Source organism: Nicotiana tomentosiformis, chromosome 2 (assembly GCF_000390325.3).
Source record: "Nicotiana tomentosiformis chromosome 2, ASM39032v3, whole genome shotgun sequence".
NCBI lineage: Eukaryota > Viridiplantae > Streptophyta > Magnoliopsida > Solanales > Solanaceae > Nicotiana > Nicotiana tomentosiformis.
The window spans coordinates 12,247,571-12,268,400 of record NC_090813.1 but is presented as its reverse complement, the minus strand read 5'-3'; the positions used below and the strand labels follow the sequence as shown (position 1 = coordinate 12,268,400).

Here is a 20,830-nt window from a genome sequence, read left to right as displayed (position 1 = left end):
ATAGGAAAGGAACAATGTATATAAACATGTATATTAAAATTTTATTTTCATTCTTTGTATATAAATAATATTATTCTTTGTATATCGATAATATTAAATTATATATATAGTTATTGCTGCCTTTATATCAATGTATATCACAATAAAAATATTGTATTATTTGTATATCACAGTGTATAGAATATCAGACATGTGTAATACCAAAATAGATATCATAAGTTTATTTTTCTTCTTTGTGTATATCAAAATTTAATTTTCTTTGTATACCAAAATATTATTTACTCCCTCAATTATATTTATTATTTTTATATTTTAGAACTTGCTTAAACATGCTATATAAAAAAATCCTTTTTTGATCAATAATTAATAATTATATTATTTGTATATCATAATGTATAACATAATAATAATGTGTATATCAAAAATATTTATTAAAATTTTATTTTCCTTCTTTGTATAACACATTTCATATTGAAAACTCAAGTTCAAGACGACTCCACATGTGTATCCCCTATTGTAATCCGTGTATATCTCTATGTACATCAGTGATATATCATGTATATTATGTGTGTCTATGTATATCCATGAAAATTTGTGTTATATATATGATATATAATGTGATATACACGGGCGTCCATAAAAAAATTGTGTTGTATACACGATATACAAAGTGATATACACAGAGGTCAAAAAACTTGTGTGTGATATACACTGATGTTACATGATATACAACGTGATATATACATGTCGCAGTTGGATTTTTAGGTCTGATTTTTTTACCTGAAACCAATCTAAATCACTTCTAATTTTGCTCAAATTTTGTATATAGCCCTGTTTAGGCATTTTCAACCAATTTCAATCACACCCACTCATTTAATCCAAACAAAAAAAGGAAGAGAGAAGAAAAACGAAGTTGAAATATATTTTTTTCTCTTAGTTTTTGCTAATCTTGCTCAAATTTTATATATAGCCTTGTTTAGATATTTTTAACTAATTTCAGTCACACCCGCTCATTCAATCCAACCAAAAAAAGAAGAGAGAAGAAAAATAAAGTTGAAATATATTTTTTCTCTCTTAGTTTTTGCTTCTGATTTTCTCTGATGTGAGATCAACCTTACCTTTTCATCTCACTGATTTTTTTTGCATAATTTGCAAAAAATTTGCTAAACTATGAGAGAAAAGAGAAGAGATGGAAGAAGAAATACAAGGAGAGAAAAGGGGTGGGAAGCCAAAATAAGCGTGTAGTTTTTTTTTAGAGAGAATATAAAAGAGAGTAGTTTTTTTAAGATTTGGCTATATAATGCCAATTGTTTGGAGCTATCTTTGCCAAACCTAATATAAGGTTAAAAAATTGCCAATTCATGTTATGTGTTAGTTATAGGATGCCAATTTTTCAAAAAACTTTATTTATGTTGTTTGTTATGTTGGGGGCAGTGCAAGGCCGGGATGATCCCGGGGCTCGGAATTAAGGTTCCACTTACGGTGGTCCAAAGACTCAATGAGCCAATTGGGTTCAAGGGACTAGTCCAGCCCACTTGCCAAATTTATCCATAACGAGCCTCATCTCTCTTGAGTTCGAGTTGCAGAAATAGAAAGGTACAGAGAATGTAAAGACAGATCCATTTGTCGTTAAATACTAGGTGAGAGACATTGAATTTCATCGACATATGAATCGAAAGAGAAATACATTGCTGTCAGATAACAAAGAAAAAAAATCTTTCAGGTTTGTTTGGTTCATCTTCTTAATTTCAGCAACTCTCGCCTTTAGCTGGGTCTGAATTCACTTTGTGAAAATGGATTGTACGTTAAAGATATCATCTTCCTCAGTTTGCCTGCCCAAATTTTCGCCAATTTCTATTTTCAACAGGAGCACAGGCTTGTTCTTTGCAAGACCCATTTTGAGAAATACCCCAAACAATGTTATTTCTCAATCTCCCTCACCAAGAGTGAGTGCTTATTTTGTTTCCAATTTTATAGTACATGTTTGATGCTATCTTATTTCAATTCTTCAATTTTCTGAATTCTTATTAAAATTTTTGTTTTAAGAGATACTTTGACCATAGTGTTAACCTAATGTGTACTCTTGATGAGGCACCACCACATGCCTTTATTTAGAGAGTGGCGGATCCAGCATTTTAAGTTGACAAGTTCAATATTTATATTCTCGCTACTGAATCCATTGTATTTTTGAAATTATGGATTCAAAGCTTAGTATTTATTGAAATTTTAGTGAATTTTCGTATGTGTATTTATGCTCTGTGAGAAATATATTGGGTTTAGTTTAACTTGTTGAGACTACACTGCATCCGCCTCCAATGAAAACTAGAAGCATGACAAATGGATGGTAGCATACAGCTTAACATTGAAAAAACACTACCAAAAAACTTAGAGAGAAGGATTTAGCTAGGCATGTCAGTATCAAAATTTATTTAAGATCTCTCGCATCAATTTCACAAAGCAAATATATTTCATTTGTTTTCGTGATCATAACGAAAAACGTGATTGAAAATAATCTAGCAAAAACTCAAATTTTACTTTTCTCTTAATAAGAGTATGTGCCTCAATATTGCAGGCAATGCAAATAAATGGTGTAGGTGATGCTCACAAACGAATAAGCAGTCTTGAATCTCTGTTTTGCTATGATAAATCTGTACCAGAGGAAAGAATTGAGAAGCCAACTGGATTGTCCTTGGCCAAGAAAAGTATTGGAGATAATCCTCATTGTCCCGGGTGTGAAGCTAAAGGTGCTGTCCTTTGCACCACCTGCTCCGGTACAGGCCTATATGTTGATTCTATAATGGAAAGTCAGGGGATAATTGTCAAAGTTAGATGCTTAGGTAAGTTACTTTTCTTCTCTCTTTCCCTTCACTTTCATATTTCCTTCAATCTTTTTCACTGTATGCTGATTGCTGGACATATTTTAGACTTGTTATATTTCCGCTCTTTATCCCTAAGTGTAGGTCCATAGCTAATCAGTTTTTCTATTCTGATTAAGGGATTTAACTCCCAACAACAACAACTAGGCCTCAATCCCAAGCTAGTTGGGGTCGGCTATATGAGTCCTCAATATCATAAATGCATTGTTTAGGTCCATAATATTGCAATATTACGTACTTGAGGATTATCTAAGGCTGAGGGATTTAATTCCCTGTGGTGGAAATTGATGATATATTACTATTTTGCTGTTACAAGTGGATCACTTAAGAAATTTTTGAAATGAGAAAACGTGGACAAGTTTAACTGCTTTACAAATTCCTCCTACCCTGGATAGTTGGAACTTGAAAGTTATTACCTGAGCATTTCTCATTTTAATTTCTTTCAGCTAGCTTAATCAGTAGAAACTCATAGCTTTGGGGCAAGAGCCTTCAGCTTTTAGCTAAGCTTTGGCGACCCGTGAATATAGAAACTGTATGGCCTTACAACCAGAGAATCATAACACAGAGAACACTAACTTCTAGGGAACAAATGAACTTGCAAGCTGAGTTTTCACACCGTTTTTTCTAGAACTTGGAGGCCATGACAAAATGTAGGAATTTTGAGAACTTGTTAACCATATCTAGAAAATGTGGTTGATATTACACTATGCTAAAGCATAAAATAAGGTTCAAGAACCATATTGCTGTCTATGTGAATCCTCCATAAACATTTTGTTCTGTTTGCATCCATTTCATCCCAATAGTAGATGAGTTGTTTTTAAGTCAAATTAGGGGTTCTTTAAAACTAGAGGCTTAGTAAATCTGACAATTATCCCTACGTTGACATAAAAGTCTCTGACCTGTTTAAAAGACTGTGTGCAAATACCGGAACTAATTTGATCTGAAAAGATATCCTGAATCTGCTCCTTGTCGATGTGCAATTTCTCTAACCTTCAAATCGTTAAAAACCGTGGATGCTCTTTCTTAACAATATTTCTTCCCTTGTTAAAATTATTCATGTATTTCAGTTTCTGCTTATATTGTTCCTCTGTCTTTAATTTCATCTAAATGATTTCTAGAATCATCTTTATTGAAATCTTAAAGCAGCCAGATGTTTTACTCTTTGACTTTGACCTTGCAGGTTGTGGGGGTTCTGGTAACATAATGTGTTCAGACTGTGGAGGACGAGGTCATCTTGCACTTGCTTGATTCTAACGGTTTGATCTTGTGGCTTTTTATCATGATATAGTTGGCTTTGTCAGGTAGCATGAAAATGCAGAAGTTGTCGCTTATATTCAAGAACAGCTGATTTGAAGTTATTACTGTGTATCAGTTGATTGTTTTCGTGAAAAAATAATGTTTTCTTATAAATACAGCTAGATTTCCCTTTTTAGGATATCATTTTTGTTCTAAATTCTTATCAAGTTGAACGCTGAAGAATGTAGGATATCTGAATGGATGTAAAGCAATGTAGAGTTTTTAGGGGAATAGTTTGCCTAAAACAGGCCACATTGATATCCATGCAGTTTCTATATTAATAGTTTCTTTCTGCTATATATCTTACTTTCTCTGTGCTTTCTGTGACATTTGGTGATACGGTATTACTGAATTGTCTATTCCGAGCACAAGGTGAGTTAACATTTCAACCCTGTTGAGCAGCACTGCAATTCTCCAATGGGATGAGGCTTTCTACACATTGATAAATGCCTTTAATGTTTAATCCAAGTTGTTCTTGTAATATCGTAACAGAAATAAGAGAATTTATAGCGCTTCACTCTATAATCTCTCCATTAATGTACGTCTGGGGACAAAAATGCATTTTATGGAACTGCATATCCTTCATTATAAACCAAGTGAAAGCCAGTAATGAAATGCCTCCCCCATTCTTCAAGTTGGCCATTTCCTAAAAACTTTCCTTCACTTCTATAGGTGATAATTATTTAAATATAATAGTTCTGAAACTCTCGGCTTTCACATCGAATGCAACCATACTTTTCTTCCCAATAAAACCATTCAACATATGGAGTTAAACTCCATTAATGCAAACTCCCTCAATCGATTAAACTGGGAAATGGTTTCGATCTCCTTCCACGATTTGTCTATGCCTAAAGTGAAAATCCAGTTTCTTGTGTATGTTTTAAAATACCTTGTTGTATTTTCGAGTCTCATAAAAACAACGAAATCTTTTCTTCTGGTTCATAACCTAACGAAAAGTGACAATAGCGGTCCATATCTACGTCGGAAAGAAATCTTACTTCTCATGTACTGGGATTGCAAATTATAGCAGGTTGCTGCCACGTGGAGAAACAAAATAGACCATAAACACACTCCAAAAACCTACTTGAATCCTCATAGTCGTAGAGTTTATCAAGATCCTCAATATGAAGAAGGGAGGCGTTTCCATCTTCGTTTTGTTCTATAGTGAAAACCAACCTCTTCCCCAACTATATCCATCATCATATAGATTAGATAGCAGCATCTAGGAAAGCTTACACATAATTGATAATACATTCGAGCAGACGAATATGTTGTTCCATCATGTTCAATGAACCAGAAATCTGATTGCACCAAAAGAACCATCACACTACTAATACAAAACACTATCTAGTCGCGGTCGCCATCTTCCAATTCTTCATCCTCAGGTACACCACGAAGATAGAGGACATTATTACATCTGCAAAAGCGAAATCGCTAAGGTTAAGAAACAGAAGTCACATTTTCGTTAGGGCAAATGCTTTTACGAATAAAGTTATATAACTATATGAAAAGACTGCCAAAAGTGAATTGGTGATTTACCATGATACAATTGATTCTTACAAATTAACAAGTAAATTTATAAGAGCTAAATAGATCACTATGGTAGAGTGATGTGTCAGTCAACTACCATTTAGATAATTCTGAATCATAAACTTATAAACCAATCAATAATCAATAAATATTTAAGGCACTCTTTTACAAGAATTGAAAATCTTAAAAAAAATGAAAACAGGGAGGCAACTTTTACGATCTTATGTAACTGATCCGATTGGAGAATGGTATTGTGAGGAAGATGGAACATGTAAATCAAGTCCGCAGGTAAGGATAGAATTAGTTAGCAATAAGAGACTACTTTTGAAACGCTACGAATGTCTGCATACTCACTCATATTACTAAGGCAGCAGGGCAAATAGAGTACATCAAACATTTGTCATACTCGTCTAATATTTGTCATTCACACGAGACATGCAACTAATAAAAAGATGCAAAACAAAGAAAAATCTCCATATTTCCACCTCCTAAATTCAACCAATTGTAGGAACCTTTTTTTTTAAAAAAAGAAGTCAACCAAGGAAGAAAAAGGATGAGCTCCATTTACAACTAAATGTTTCTTCAGTTTTATACGCCTGCTACCTGATGCAGGCAGAAAAGAGAGCCAGGGGAAGAGGAAGAAATGAAGGAGTTTGAGCTATTACAATTACTATGTTTTTAAAAAAAATAACCATGATATTATGATTATTATGTTCAGCTGTTGGCATTAATTTCAAATACGATTATCAAGATCAAATGACGAAGCCACAAAGGTACCTAATCAGGATCTCTCCAAGAGAACCAGTGCATTGTCCATCAATGTATTCTTCTGCGTTTGCAAGCTGTAAAAAGAATAACACGATTTCAGAAAATCACACAGAAAAATACGCACGCATGCACACTTCTATAGAACAAGCAGGTTACTAGGAGCTTGAAATTACTTCTTCGGGCAATGAATGTGCTTTTACTGTAAATTTTATTGTTGTGCTTGTTATATTTCTGATTTTAGTTGTAAAGCCATTTGTAAAACAGACTCTCCTCCCAGAGTCATTTTTTTTTATGTAGACAGGATACAAGAAGCTATCCTTATCCAAGATAATCTTCAAAGACGCACCTAAGATTGGGAAGCATATGTTTATGTGCTGCAGACATTAAATTAGCTAATCATCTCCTACTCATTACTGTGCAGGACCTTTGAGAATGGTTTTTGTGTTGCTGCAAAGTTGACTCCTTGAGAAATTTGTACTTTACTAAAATATGGGAAAGGCATCATAAGTTAGCAAATTCAAATGCAAAACTCGGATTGGATGGCATCCCTACTGCATCTTCAGGTTTGTATGGAAAGAAGGAATAACATAAGTTTCCAAGATGAAACAACTGCCTTACTCAATGTGAAGCTGAGATCTCTCAGATACCTACAGTTCAGGAACAAGGAAATACTGTGGAAAGGGCTCAAAATGTATAATAGTTCACGGGCTTTCTCTTAGTTTTTGATATTTTATTGCATCCGTGATCAATCTGTATTATTGCAAGAACTTAATGCTACTTTTTCTTGAACAAAGCTCTGAGTTTACTGAACACAGTCCATCCCCAACCCACATCCACATATAGGAAAGAAAAAAAAGTAAATGTTCCCACCATTTCAAAGTTAACAACAATTGGCCACACACAAAAAAAAAAAAACAGAATTGGACCAACAAAGTTTGATATTAGGAAAAATTCTTTTCAACTTGCTTGCATAACAAAACTTTTAATACAGTAGTAGTAAATGCGGTTATCTAGACAGCTACTCATGCCCCTGATGGATAGCAGCAATAGTAATGGAGTCAAGCATACCATAAAGATATAGATGCACATACTTCCACTTAATAATGTTCTTTTAGAGAATTTGAAATGGAAAAGGACAGAAACTCAAATAAACATTATTACCTGCAAGTTCATGTATGAATCCACTGAGACCAGGTACCCTAGAAAGCAAAAAGACAAGAAGGAGTTTAGTTAAACAATGTCTGCAGACATCTCAATCTCAAAAACCTTAATGAAGAACATAATATTAGGAACCAATAAGTCCAATCAGCAGATTACCTTTGTACTCCATTCCCCACTTTAGCTTTACCATCACAGGCTTTCCAGTCAAATTGTTCAAAAAAGGCTTGGGGTTAACTGGTACTGTCTGCAATGACGACATATTAAAAGCTATTCAGAATCAGAACCCAAAGTTTCTAAGTATAGAACATTACTCTATTTGTATTGTTATTCACCGCATAATGAGTAAATGGTACAACATCATGATGATTAATATGGCAAAGATAAAATCTTGAGTACCAACAGACCTGGAGTTCTTCAGAAGATTTTCAGTACCAACCTTCTGAATTTTTTTTTATGACCGAGAAACCCATCTGAGGCCGATCCTTAGGACCAACTGCAGTCCTCTACCCTTCCCCACTTAAATACCAGGCTTAGTTCACATGGTATCGGGGTTGAACCTGCGACCAAAGTCAGTGGTCCCTCAAACATTGCCACTTGAACTAAGCCTTTGGGGCTACCAACAAGCTTCTAAAATAAGCTGCACCGATACTTAGGATCTACCCTCTATGTTTCAATCTGTTTGGTAATTCTGCTTAGGGAGAATCAATTCGATAAATTGATTAAGCTAATTCCGACCAGATATATTCATTTTTTTTTCAAATTAAAATTAAGAAATTTAAAAGAAAAAATCTAAAAGTACTATTCTCATATCAAATTGACCAAAAAAATACGTTTTTTAGAATGTTGATTAAGTTAACTTAGTTAGACTCTCGAGAAGAAAAAATGCTGAGCACGGTGCATCACATGTTGCAGGTTTATTAACCAGAGAAACAGTAAGAAGTATAATACAATTATTCAGTAACAAATATATATACTTTTGTAATAATAAGGTAAAATAATAATATTAAGATAACAAAGAAGAACAAAGTAACAGCGAGTATATAAAAGCAAGAGCAGCTATTGAAGAATGCTACTTGAGTACTTACCGCCATGGAAGCTTTTCAAGGGTTTAAGGTTTTCTGAAAAGTGGGAGAAGAAGAGGAACTGCCCTTAGTCGATATTTTTCTCCTTTGCGCTGGAGATGAATGGGCTTATAAAACTTTAATGGGCCAAACTACAATTAGATGTGGGTTGGCCCATGTAAGGTTATGATGCCCAAGTCCAATCCTCTTACATGAAGGAAAATTACGCGACGCATCAAACATTTACACTGTATTTATTATTCGTAACTATATTTTTAACAAATTTACCATTTGTAGCTACATTTAAATTTTATAACAAATTCATGAAATAAGAGATTAATTATTTTGAACTGAAATAAGAGAGCAACAAGCTCTCATAGCTCAGTTGGCTCTAAATCCATAAAATAAGAGATTAATTATTTTGAACTGAAATAAGAGAGCAGCAAGCTCTCATAGCTGAGAGTTACGAATGGTAATTAGGCAAATTATAGTTATTATGCTCTAAACTATAGTGAGCTACGTGAGCTTGTTGCTCTTTTGTTTCAGTTTAAACAAGTAATCTCTTATTTCATGAATTTGTTATAAAATTCAAATATAGCTACGAATGATAAATTTACTAAAAATATAGCTACGAATAGTAAATAGAGTAAAAATGTTTGATGTGTCGCGTAATTTTCCCAAAAAAATGGACAGCTTTTTTGAGAATTGAGACCGCTAGTCGAACATTTAGCCATTAGTCAAAATTATATATAGTAAACTTTAGCCGTTTTTTAATACGAAAATGAAATTTAAACACAAATACTCTAAGAAAAATTACAGAAAACCTCCAGCAATATACAGGAGTTTGAAATTTACTCCAACATAAACTTGCAAACTCCAAAAAAAAAAAAATATATCATGGAGTTCAAATCGCCTCCTTCTCGTATTCTAGGAGAATGTGATGTAATTTTATTTATATATAACCTCCAGATAGTATTCTCGACTTTTATTTTTATGAATTTGAATTTCACTTTTATTTTTATGAGTTTGAATTTCAGGATAGTATTTTCGACTTTCACTTTTATAAGTTTGAATTCCAGAATGTTGTTTTTGAGTTCGATGATTCGATCCAGTACAAGTAATTTTTTGTACGTAGCTTAATATTTTAACCTAAATAATTAATTAAATTATACAAATAATATAAATTTTTTTATGCTATCAATATATATAAAGTCCTATTAATTATTACGTATACTATTAGCTATTAAAAATACTTAACAAATAAACATTTGACCAATATAATAAGGGATTATTTTGGATTGCCACAACGACCCCTGAGGACTCAAGTCAAAAGGAGTAAGTGCGAACTACTAGTAGAAAACCTTGGTTCTAAACTCGAAAAGTAGCGGAAAAGGCGACATCAACTGATTCAGTGGACGAAACAAACCTGCAATTCCTCTCCAAAAAAATGAGGTACCCATTTTCGAGAAAATTCAAAATCTGCTATTTTTTTTCTTTCCTTTCCGATTTGTATTTCTTAATGTGAAAATTTTGAAAAAATGTGCAGTAGTCGTCAACCAGAAGTTCTTTGGGCTCAACGATCTGAGAAAATTTACTTGACCATATCATTGCCTGATGCTAAAGACGTAACATTGAAATGTGAGGGAGATGGTGTTTTTAATTTCTCTGCTGTTGGTGTCCAAGGCGATTCCTTTACCTTCACTCTCCAACTTTATGGGAATATTTCCCCTGAGGTTCCCCTCCTATTCTTTTTACTATTTTCTGCATAGTCTTGTTTTTTTCTTCTTTTTTTTTTTGGTGGCAAATTTGTTGAGTTTGGTGAAAAGAGATATTGGCACTTTTAATTTAAGTCCTGTGTTTGCTAGGAGCTCTTTTAATAGTTTGTTTAGGGTTTTGTATGTAAGTAAAATATGTGGAGATAGTAGAGAAACCCTAATTTACTGAGTATTGGAATGAAACGGGTGCAAAATGTAGTAGCAATTATGTCGCCCCTAGGGCTTTGGTCTATTGGTAAGATCGCAATGTGTGCTCTGTGGTAAGGAGCACGTCACGGGTACAAACCATGCCGCTGATAAAAGCATGGCATTTAAGCGGAGAAGGGTAGAGGAACGGTGACCCATTATTCACTGAGTTTGGAACCATGTATGATATATCACTGGCCCTCCGAAGAATCTTGGTTATCAAAAAAATGTAGCAATTATGTTGAGTTTGATGAACATGGTTGTTGGTATGTTCACGTTACGACCAGTGTTTGCTAGATATTTTTTAATAATTACTTTTAGTTTGTTCTGGGATTTGTCTTTTATTATAAAATGTTGCTAACTTCAAATGTTAGAGAACCCCAAAGTATTGAATATTAGAATAGAATGGATACAACTGGAGTCAGACAGATATTGAAGATTCATATAGCCGACTATAACTAGTTTGCAATTGAGGTGTTCTTCTGACAAAAAGGGCTGTAGTTTCTGAATCAGGATGTTTACTTTTATGCTGTGATTTCTAATGGGTTTCACAGGGTTAGTACATTGCTCGCTCAATCATAGCTGTTGTAACACTTCTTTCTTTCTGCAGTGGAGTAAGGTAGATCTACCCACTGCCTTGGTCTTGGACTATATAAATGGATAGAAAAATTTATCATAATGTTAGGAAGTGCATATCAGACCGCGCACCAATAAGTTGTCTTTGCTTGTTTTTTTATTCTTCTATAGTTTGGTATCATGTATGTAGTTATGTTTTGCGTTTATATGTGATTTACTTTTTGAGGTGAATTTATAAATTAAGCTAGAAAAATGCTTTGTGTACATATGCTCTATCCATGTTAATCTATTGAAAAGTGAAAGAAGAAATTTGAATTTTACATTATGCCCTCTGTTAAGACTTAGATCTTGTCAGAGAGCATTTCAATATTAGATTGTATGTTAGATTATGTCTGATGGTAAAGTCAAAGATTGTGGGTAAAAGCCATGATCTTAGGGATACACTTTTGAATTATGTCTCTAGCTTTGTGTATATATTCTAGGTGTAATCTATCTTTTGAAGGAAGAAGTGAAATACACTTACATAATTCACATGGTATCACAGTGTTGTAAATAGCGAGCGCTACAGCGCTAATAGCGTGTAGCAACGCGAGGCGAGACAACATCGCTATTTTGGTCTGTTGCGTTGCGAGGAAGAAAAGGCGAGCGCCTCTGCTTGTGTAGCGAGAGGCGCTGCGAGGCGTCGCTTTTTGAATAAAACGGAAGAAAAGGCAGCATTAATATTAAAACACAAAATTAGGGCTTGGGTTTCACTTTTCTCCTTCAGCGACGAGCAGCGACCTTCTTCTTCTCCTTCAGCGACCTTCGATCTTCTTCTTCTTCCATCATCAGCCATCATCACCGGGTATGTTACTTTCTTTTCTTTTCTTCTTCTTCTCCTTTTTTCTTCTACTTTCTTCTTCTTCTATTTCAGCAGCGACTTCTTCTTTTTTCTTTTTCTTCTTCTTTCTTCTTTCTTCAATCATTCAATGATCAGCTCTTTCTTCTTTCTTTCTTCATTTTTCTTCTTCTTTCTTTGCTGATTTCCAGAGGCAGTAGCCTTTTTTTTGGGCTCTGTTTTTCTTCTTCTTTCTTTGTTGTTAGTTTCTTCATTTTTCTTCTTCTTTCTTTGCTGTTTTCCAGAGGCAGTAGCCTTTTTTTTTTTTTGCTCTGTTTTTCTTCTTCTTTCTTTGCTGTTTTTCCAGAGGCAGTAGCCTTTTTTTTGTTTGCTCTGTTTTTTCAATTATAGAATTATAGTCTTATACTTATATACTTAGTTTATGAATCTACTATGAGTCTATGACTATCTATTGAGTCTTTAATTTTTGAATGATATATTTATTAATATATTATTGTTATTGAGTTTTTAGTTATATGTATATAATATTTTATGTTTTTGTATAAATTGTCGCTTCACATCAAAAAGGCGAGCGCTTCGCTGCGCGCCTCTCGCCTCAGTGAAGCGGTCCCTCGTCACTATTTGTCGCCGCACGCTATCCAAAACGCTGTGGTATCAGAGCCTCTACGATCTCGGTAGAGACTCAAATACTTTTTCCGATTGCTTTTTACGGCAGTCACTAGTCCGACGGATTTTTCCGACCACCTTTTCCGGTTGCTTTTTCCGGCATCCACTTCTTCGGCGGATTTTTCCAGCCATCTCTGACTTTCATTTCAGATACGTGAGGTTCGACCATTTATTCCAGTCTTACCCATCACATTCTCTAAAATCTCCGAAGTAGTTTTCGGTCAGATCTTGTTACCCTCTGACCCGATTCCATTAGTAAGCTACTTTCCCGGTCAGATCTTGTGATTTTGGTGAGAGGAAAAGAAAAGTATTCTGTTGAGTCTTAATTTGGTGGGTCACTTGAGATGGGATTTTTCGTTTGAAGCAGAAGAGTAAAATTTTGGTTTTGAAAAGCTTTTTCCAAAGTTAAGCTTTCTTTATTTCAAGTCATACTTTATTACTTTGTCTTTACATGTGGGGGCCATTCTTACAAGCTTTCTTGCCCAACAAAGTCTTCTATTTCATTACAGAGTGCTCTTACTTTTGTCCTCTGTCCCATATTATTTTGTACACTTGCCTTCTTGAAATTTAAATATCAAAATGACAGGTGAGTCCTCCACGACAGAAAAAGTCAAACCATTTTTCTCTCCAATTTTGAATCCTTCCACTATCACTACTGTTAAATTACAAGGTAGTAATAATTATTCACCATGGTCTTCTTCAGTTGAGATGTGGTTCATGGGACAGGGATATGAGGATCACTTAGTCAAAAATGCTAGTGAAATTAATACTAGTGAAAAGACTAAGTGAACCCGAATTAATGCACAATTGTGTAATCTTTTATGGAACTCTTTGGATCCTAAATTACTCAACTTGTTTCAATCTTGTAAAACTTGTTATAAAGTTTGGACTAAAGCTAAAGCTTTGTATACGAATGATATACAACAAATATACAAAGTAGTTTCAGATTTAGTCCAACTTCAGCAGAATAATCAAGATATGGCGAGTTATTTAGGACAAATAGATACTTTGAAAGATCAATTTGACTCGCTCATGCCACTTTCTGCAAGTGTCACCACCCAGGAGCAACAAAGAGATAAGTTCTTTATGGTTTTGGCACTGAAAGGATTTCGATCTGATCTCAGCCCTATAAAGGATCAGATCTTGGCAAGCTTTGTAGTTCCTTCATTAGTTGAGGTTTCAGCTCGGCTATTGCGTATTGGAACAGAAGTACTTGATACTAATAAAGTGGAGACATCTGTATTGGTTGTGCAAAATGAAAATCCACAGGAACAAAATATCTATCAAAGAGGAAAAAGAAAAAGCAGCAGACCCTACTGCAACAAGCCAGGACATACTCGACAAACTTGTTGGAAACTGCATGGTCGACAACCACGTACAAACAATCGCAGTACAACCCACATAGTTCAAAATGGTGGTGAAACAGATGATCAACATGCTGATTTTATTACTTTATCTGGGGTGGATTATAGTGATTACCTGCAGTATCAAGCGGCTAAACAACAATCACTCTCATCTGGCACCTCACAAACTGGTAATCCCTTTGCTTGTCTGAGCAGGTCTTCACCCAATTGCTCGAACTGCAGTAAAAGGAATAGGAGAAGTGCAACTTCTTCCCTCTATCTCTTTAAACTCAGTTTTATTTGCTCCTGAATGCCCATTCAATTTGATTTTCATTAGTAAATTAACCAAAAACCTTAATTGTTCTGTCACTTTTTTTGCTAACTCTGTTATTGTGTAGGACTGGAAAACGGGGAAGACTATTGGAACAGGATATGAGTCACAAGGACTATATCATATGTACAAATCACAACCACCAGTTGCCTTCACTTCCGCTACATCAGTTGATCTACTCCACAGCCGTTTACTCCACCCGAGTCTTGCAAAGCTTCAAAAATTAATTCCTAATCTTTCCACATTGTCTTCTTTTGAATGTGAGTCTTGTGACTTGTCAGCTTGGGAAACACACTCGCACCTCGTTTCCCAAAAGAGTCAATAATAGGGCTTCATCTATGTTTGACATTGTTCACTCAGATGTTTGGGGTCCTAGTCGTGTTGTTTCAAGTTTAGGATTTCAGTATTTTGTTACCTTTATTGATGACTTCTCCCGCTGCACATGGGTATTCTTAATGAAAAGTTGTTCTGAATTATTTTCTATTTTTCAAAATTTTTGCGTTGAGGTAAACAATCAATTTGGTGTTTTAGTAAAGGTATTACGTAGTGACAATGCAAAGGAGTATTTATCATCTCCCATCACTAGTTTCATGTCATCTCTAGGAATCACTCATCAGACTTCTTGTGCATATACTCCTCAACAAAATGGAGTTGCCGAACGTAAAAATCGGCATCTCATTGAAACTGCTCGTACCTTACTTATACACCATCACGTTCCTCTTCGTTTTTGGGGAGATGCTGTTCTCACTGCTTGCTATCTGATCAATAGGATGTCCTCTTCTGTGTTGCAACACTAAAGTCCTCACTCAATTCTCTTTGCAGGTCAAAATCCCTATCATTTACCTTTAAAAGTGTTTGGATGTACTTGCTTTGTTCATGATCACAGTCCTGGAAGCGACAAACTCCAACCAAAGTCAATTAAGTGTGTCTTTCTTGGATATCCTCGTTATTAGAAAGGTTATAAATGCTATGATCCAAAAGCACATAAATATTTGATCTCTGCAGATGTAACCTTCTTTGAGACATCTCCCTATTTTTCACTAAACACTACAAGTAGAAATTTGACGCCTCAAGTTTTGCCAGAAATTTGACGGACCTCAAGACTCTCCTCCTCCTCTCCAAGTATACTCCAGACGTGCCAGTCCTCTAGCTAATACTAATGATAGCACTACTCCTGATCTGGATACGTTGGTAGCTCCCAATGACTCATCTCTTGCTCCTACGTCACCTGCTCCAGTCATGCCTTCATCAGATTGCCATACGCAAAGGTATATGCACTACTCAAAAACCAGTACGATTTAACTGCTTAAGTTATCATCGATTGTCCCCATTATATTATACCTTTGTATCTGCCTTATCTAATGTACCTATCCCAAGGACTATTGGCGAAGCATTGGAACATTCAGGGTGGAAAGGTGCTATGATCGAAGAAATGACTACTCTAGAGACCAATAACACTTGGGAATTGGTCCAGTTACCGGAAGAAAAATTTACCGTTGGATGTCAGTGGATCTATACAGTAAAGGTAGGTTCAGATGGAACAATTGTTCGGCTGAAAGCTCGCCTTGTTGCTAAAGGATACACCCAGATTTATGGTCTTGACTATGGTGACACATTCTCTCCAGTTGCCAAGATTGCATCTGTCCGACTGCTTATCTCCTTAGCAGCAATGCACCGTTGGCCGCTTCAACTAGATATTAAGAATGCTTTCATATATGGTTAGCTTGCTGAGGAAGTTTATATGGAGCAACCTTCTGGGTTTGTTGCTCAGGGGGAGTCAAACTTAGTATGCCGTCTAAAACGTTCATTATATGGCCTTAAGCAATCTCCGAGAGCATGGTTTGGCAGATTTAGCTCTGTTGTCCAACAATTTGGGATGTTTCGAAGTGAAGCAGATCACTCCGTTTTCTATCGACATAATGGTGCAGAAAAGAACATTTATCTGGTTGTTTATGTTGATGACATAGTCATAATTGGAAATGATCTAAAAGGAATATCTGAGCTAAAACAACATCTATTCAGCCACTTTCAAACCAAGGGCTTGGGAAGCTATAGTATTTTTTGGGAATCAAGGTAGCACAATCCAAGACCGGTAATTCTAACTCACAAAGAAAATATGCTTTGGACATACTTGAGGAAACATGCCTGTTAAACTGCAAACCTATTGACGCTCTTATGGATCCAAATGTCAAACTCGTCCCTGGACAGGGGGAGCCATTAGAAGATCCTGGCAGATATCGAAGACTGGTCGGTAAACTGAATTATCTTACTATCACACGACCTGATATTTCATTTGCAGTAAGTGTGGTTAGTCAGTTTCTCCAAGCTCCGTGTAAAGATCATTGGGACGCAGTAATTCGCATTCTAAGATACATCAAAAATGCTCCTGGACAAGGACTATTATATGAAGACAAAGGTCACACAAACATTGTTGTATATTCTGATGCTGATTGGGCAGGTTCTCCGTCAGATAGACGCTCCACTTTTGGGTACTGTTGGGGGAAATCTAATTTCTTGGAAAAGCAAAAAGCAAGATGTTGTTGCCAGATCTAGTGCAGAAGCATAATATCGAGTTATGGCCCTTGCTACATGCAAGCCTATTTGGTTGAAACAACTCCTCCAAGAGTTACAATGTGTTGAGTTCAAACAGATGGAGCTTATATGCGACAATCAAGCTGCCCTTCATATTGCTTCAAATCCAGTTTTTCATGAAAGAACGAAACATATAGAGGTGGATTGTCATTTTATTAGGCAGAAGATCGAGTCCGGATGCATTGTCACTAGCTTCGTCGGTTCAAATGACCAATTGGCAGATGTTCTTACTAAGTCCCTTAGAGGGGCTCGGATTGAATACATTTGTAGCAAGCTTGGAGCATATGACATGTACGCTCCAGCTTGAGGGGGAGTGTTAAGACTTAGAGCTTGTCAGAGTATTTCAATATTAGATTGTATGTTAAATTATGTCTGATGGTATAGTCAAAGATTGTGGGTAAAAGCCATGATCTTAGGGATACACTTTTGAATTATGTCTCTAGCTTAGTGAATATATTCTAGGTGTAATTTATCTTTTGAAGGAAGAAGTGAAATACACTTACATAATTCACATCCTCAAACTGTATATATGTCGTGATGGTAGTTTAGAGTGCATCGTATGAAATCATGCCTCTCGTGAGTGTCTGCTCCTTTATACCTGATGATACTAGCAGTTATAAAGTTGAAAGGGATTTGCAACCCTAGTGTATGCACCTTATTCGCAGTATCTTGTATGCACCTTGGTATCATTGTTTGATTGCTCTTCGCTATGCGTAGTTGGATATTGTATTTCCTAATTCTGATATGTGCATTGAGGCTTGAGCTGTGTTATGACTATCGTGACTTAAAGAATCTTTCTGTTAATTTTTGTTTGAATAATAGTATATTGTCTTAATCCCTTTAGATGAGATACGAATAGTTTATTCTCTTACAGAAATGAGATACGAATAGTTTATTCTCTTACAGAAATGTTACAGTTGAACCGGACATTTCTTCCTTTTCATATTTGTTTCAGTGTTAAGAAAATTCTCATGGTTAATATCTTAAGAGTGTCTTTTGGTGCAGCGGTGTAAAACTAATGTTGGATTGAGAAACATCCTCTGCTCAATCCAAAAGGAGCAAAAAGGCTGGTGGCCAAGATTGTTGAAGTCTGAAGAGAAGCCCGCTCCATACCTCAAGGTCGATTGGAACAAATGGTGTGATGAAGATGATGAGGAATCTTGTGAGTTGGCTGCATATTACTTGCTTCCTTAAATTTCCAAAAGTTATTATGGCTATCTTTACATTAATTTGAGACAGTGAGCAGATCAGAAAACCTAAGTATTTAGTGAATCCTAATGCTGGTAAGCCTCCTGGCAGTTCAGCCAATCTTGTCGTTTTGCTGTTGAATCTTCCTTTAATTTGTAATTCAACTCCATCTCCGCCCTTCCCTCTTTTTCTTCTTTTTGTGCTTTGGAGCAGGAGCTAAGTGGCAGATGAAATATTAGATATACTTTTGATTTTCTTTTCTTTCTACTTTCCTTGCAAGACGTTTCATTTGAATGATCAAAGGCAACTTTTAGTAATTAGACTGCAGGTTGAGTGTATTCAGTCTGGCTGTCTCTAATCAGACTTTTCATGCCTGATTAAAGGAGTATGGTTTTTAGAAAAAAGGAAAGGCGTAGAAAAGAAAGGAAAATCAGAAGAAAGAAGTAAATGAGAAAGTAAAACCATTTTCTTTCTTTTGTCTGGTTTGAGACAAAGTGGGGAAGCACGGAAATTCTTGCTACCATTTTGCCTTATATTTTGACTATGGAACCTGGTGCCAGAAGGACAGTAACCTACTTCTTTCTATATTTTCATTCTTATTTTACTGGTAAGAGCACATCGCGTGATGTGTGGGTTAGGCGCATGTCATTGGTCTGAACCTTCTTGAGACAAAAACTTGGTATCTAAGTCGAGAAGGTAGAGGGGCGGGCCTATTAGCACCAACCTTTGGACCGTCTGCCACATCCCTCAGGAATTTCTCGATAAAAAAAAAATTAGGCAAAGGAGACTTTTTGAACTTTCCTTTCCTTGTCTTCCTTAGTTTTGAGTCGAAGTGTTAGTTTGTCTAAAAAAGTTTTGATAACCGAGAAATCCCCGAGAGCTTGTGGAACAAAGTTTGAAACTCGAAGGATAATGGGTTGACGTCTCTACCATTCTCTTCTTATATAAAGGCATTTACTTACGGTACGAACCTGTGACTTGTGCCTAAACCACACATCACACAATGTGCTCTTACTACTCTTACTACTGGACACGGAAGTCCAGGGAACTTCGCTTATCTAGAATTTTGATTTTGCAATTGATATAGTTGTTAATGTAAAATGATAATGTGCTCAGAGATTAGGCATGCAGGTTTGCACTTCCTACTTCCCAAGATAATTTGATTTTTGAACTCCTGGTTGATCCAGTTACTAAATTTCATTTCATCACTTCCCTCCCTCTTCCTTCTCCGTCTATAGTGATAATCAACTCTCTCAAGTTAGTGTTCTTTTACAGCTGTGTATCAATAGCGATGAACAATACCATCTTACCTACTTCCTGCTTCTCTCTCTTTTCTACTTCGGGAAGAACTGAAGCTTTTCAGCAGTTGGCACTAACTCACCTTCTCATGTTTATCTGTACGTGTTATTTCCTATTATACTCATAGACTAATCCAGATTTCTGTTCCATGTAGCGGACTCTGACAATGATGTTGAGGTAATACCTACCCTGATCTAGTTAAATATTACATGCAACATAATGTTCAATGACTTTGATCATAGTTATTTGACTTGAATGTATTTTCTTTTAGTACACTGGAGAAGATGATGAGAGCAGCGATGATGGAGGAATGCTCTGTGAGTTATTTCCTATCTGATTGAACAAATATTTGTTGTATATATCCAAGATGCAATGTTAAGTTTTCCAGTCAACTCTTGTTCATCAGTATTTTCCTGCTCTCAGCTACTTGTCTAGGTCTCATTTCCTTTAACAGAGGAATAGCACCAACTTCTTACTTCTCGTTTTCTTGCTTATATGAGCAATTTTTTCTGCTCGGACGACATTGAAGAGACAGGGAACTTAAAGAGTTTGAAAGGGAGAGGAACAAGGAGTGCAGATAGGATTATGAGGTTCGCAGTGTTAATAAAATTTTAGGAAGGAAATGGACTGCGGAGAACATGAGAAAGTGGGACCTTTAGTTTATTTTACTGGGAAACCTCGCTTGATGGAACTTTTTGTAAATGCTAAAAGACACCTTAGAAGTAAGATTAATATGAACATCTGATAAAGGTATTAAAATCACATAACACCCAATAGCTTCTTTTTAATCTTGATCTTTCCTAATGTGCAAGTTAATATCCCTCTCTCTTTTCTTCTTTCTTTTATTTCTTCTCTTCTAAGTTACCCAAAACATCTTTATAATTGTTGATCATCTCGAGTATTTTGGTTATTTGCTTATGAGAAAACAAATAAAAAATGTCATGTTTATTTAATACCATCCGTTTTGATGTCCTACTTTCCCCTATCCAAACTCCTCAGCTAGATAGAAGCAAGTGAATTATGAGGAGATGGAATTTTCCAGTTGTAACATTAATTCATCTCTTGATTGCAGATCTTCCAGACCTGGAAAAGGCTAGAGGAAATTAGAAGCAGCTGCTTAAAACTTTCAAAAAGACGCTGATTGCCGGAGATGTTTAGGATTTAGTTTTTAGGAAACAAAATGTGACTTTCTTGCTGAAGTATTTAGATGTATAGGGAGGAGTGGTTGGAAGACTGATTTTAAGCCATGTGTATACATTACAACTTGTTTGGATGGTTGTTACCCATTGTATCGTATTGTATTGTTATCCTAAAACAATGTTTGTTTTGATTGGTTGTTTAAAA

The 20,830-nt window shown here is 35.6% G+C and overlaps 3 protein-coding genes across 6 annotated transcripts; 2 read left to right on the top strand and 1 right to left on the bottom strand.

Annotated features, from left to right (window-relative positions):
• The first annotated feature begins 1,437 nt into the window (after positions 1-1,437).
• Positions 1,438-4,471, top strand: LOC104107080 (uncharacterized). Of its 2 annotated transcripts, XM_070194976.1 has the most exons (4): positions 1,438-1,640; positions 1,724-1,946; positions 2,573-2,837; positions 4,057-4,471. In XM_070194976.1, the coding sequence occupies exons 2-4, from the start codon at positions 1,794-1,796 to the stop codon at positions 4,122-4,124; spliced, it is 486 nt and encodes a 161-aa protein (XP_070051077.1). In that variant the 5' UTR covers positions 1,438-1,640; positions 1,724-1,793; the 3' UTR covers positions 4,125-4,471. The 2 variants fall into 2 exon arrangements, with proteins under 2 accessions (XP_070051077.1, XP_009614075.1); XM_009615780.4 differs by having other exon boundaries at positions 1,578-1,946.
• A 715-nt stretch (positions 4,472-5,186) lies between these two features.
• LOC104107079 (probable small nuclear ribonucleoprotein F) lies at positions 5,187-8,823 on the bottom strand. Of its 2 annotated transcripts, XM_009615779.4 has the most exons (6): positions 8,717-8,796; positions 8,036-8,188; positions 7,788-7,875; positions 7,632-7,669; positions 6,480-6,544; positions 5,187-5,589 (listed from the first exon to the last, which is right to left on the bottom strand). In XM_009615779.4, exons 3-6 carry the CDS (start codon positions 7,819-7,821, stop codon positions 5,520-5,522), a joined length of 207 nt encoding a protein of 68 aa, XP_009614074.1. In that variant the 5' UTR covers positions 7,822-7,875; positions 8,036-8,188; positions 8,717-8,796; the 3' UTR covers positions 5,187-5,519. The 2 variants fall into 2 exon arrangements, with proteins under 2 accessions (XP_009614074.1, XP_009614072.1); XM_009615777.4 differs by lacking the exon at positions 8,036-8,188 and having other exon boundaries at positions 8,717-8,823.
• Positions 8,824-9,978: 1,155 nt separating this feature from the next.
• LOC104107078 (co-chaperone protein p23-2) lies at positions 9,979-20,830 on the top strand. Of its 2 annotated transcripts, none has more exons than XM_009615775.4 (6): positions 9,979-10,144; positions 10,239-10,425; positions 18,005-18,161; positions 19,641-19,663; positions 19,758-19,803; positions 20,559-20,830. In XM_009615775.4, exons 1-6 carry the CDS (start codon positions 10,140-10,142, stop codon positions 20,591-20,593), a joined length of 453 nt encoding a protein of 150 aa, XP_009614070.1. In that variant the 5' UTR covers positions 9,979-10,139; the 3' UTR covers positions 20,594-20,830. The 2 variants fall into 2 exon arrangements, with proteins under 2 accessions (XP_009614070.1, XP_070051076.1); XM_070194975.1 differs by having other exon boundaries at positions 10,011-10,144; positions 10,242-10,425.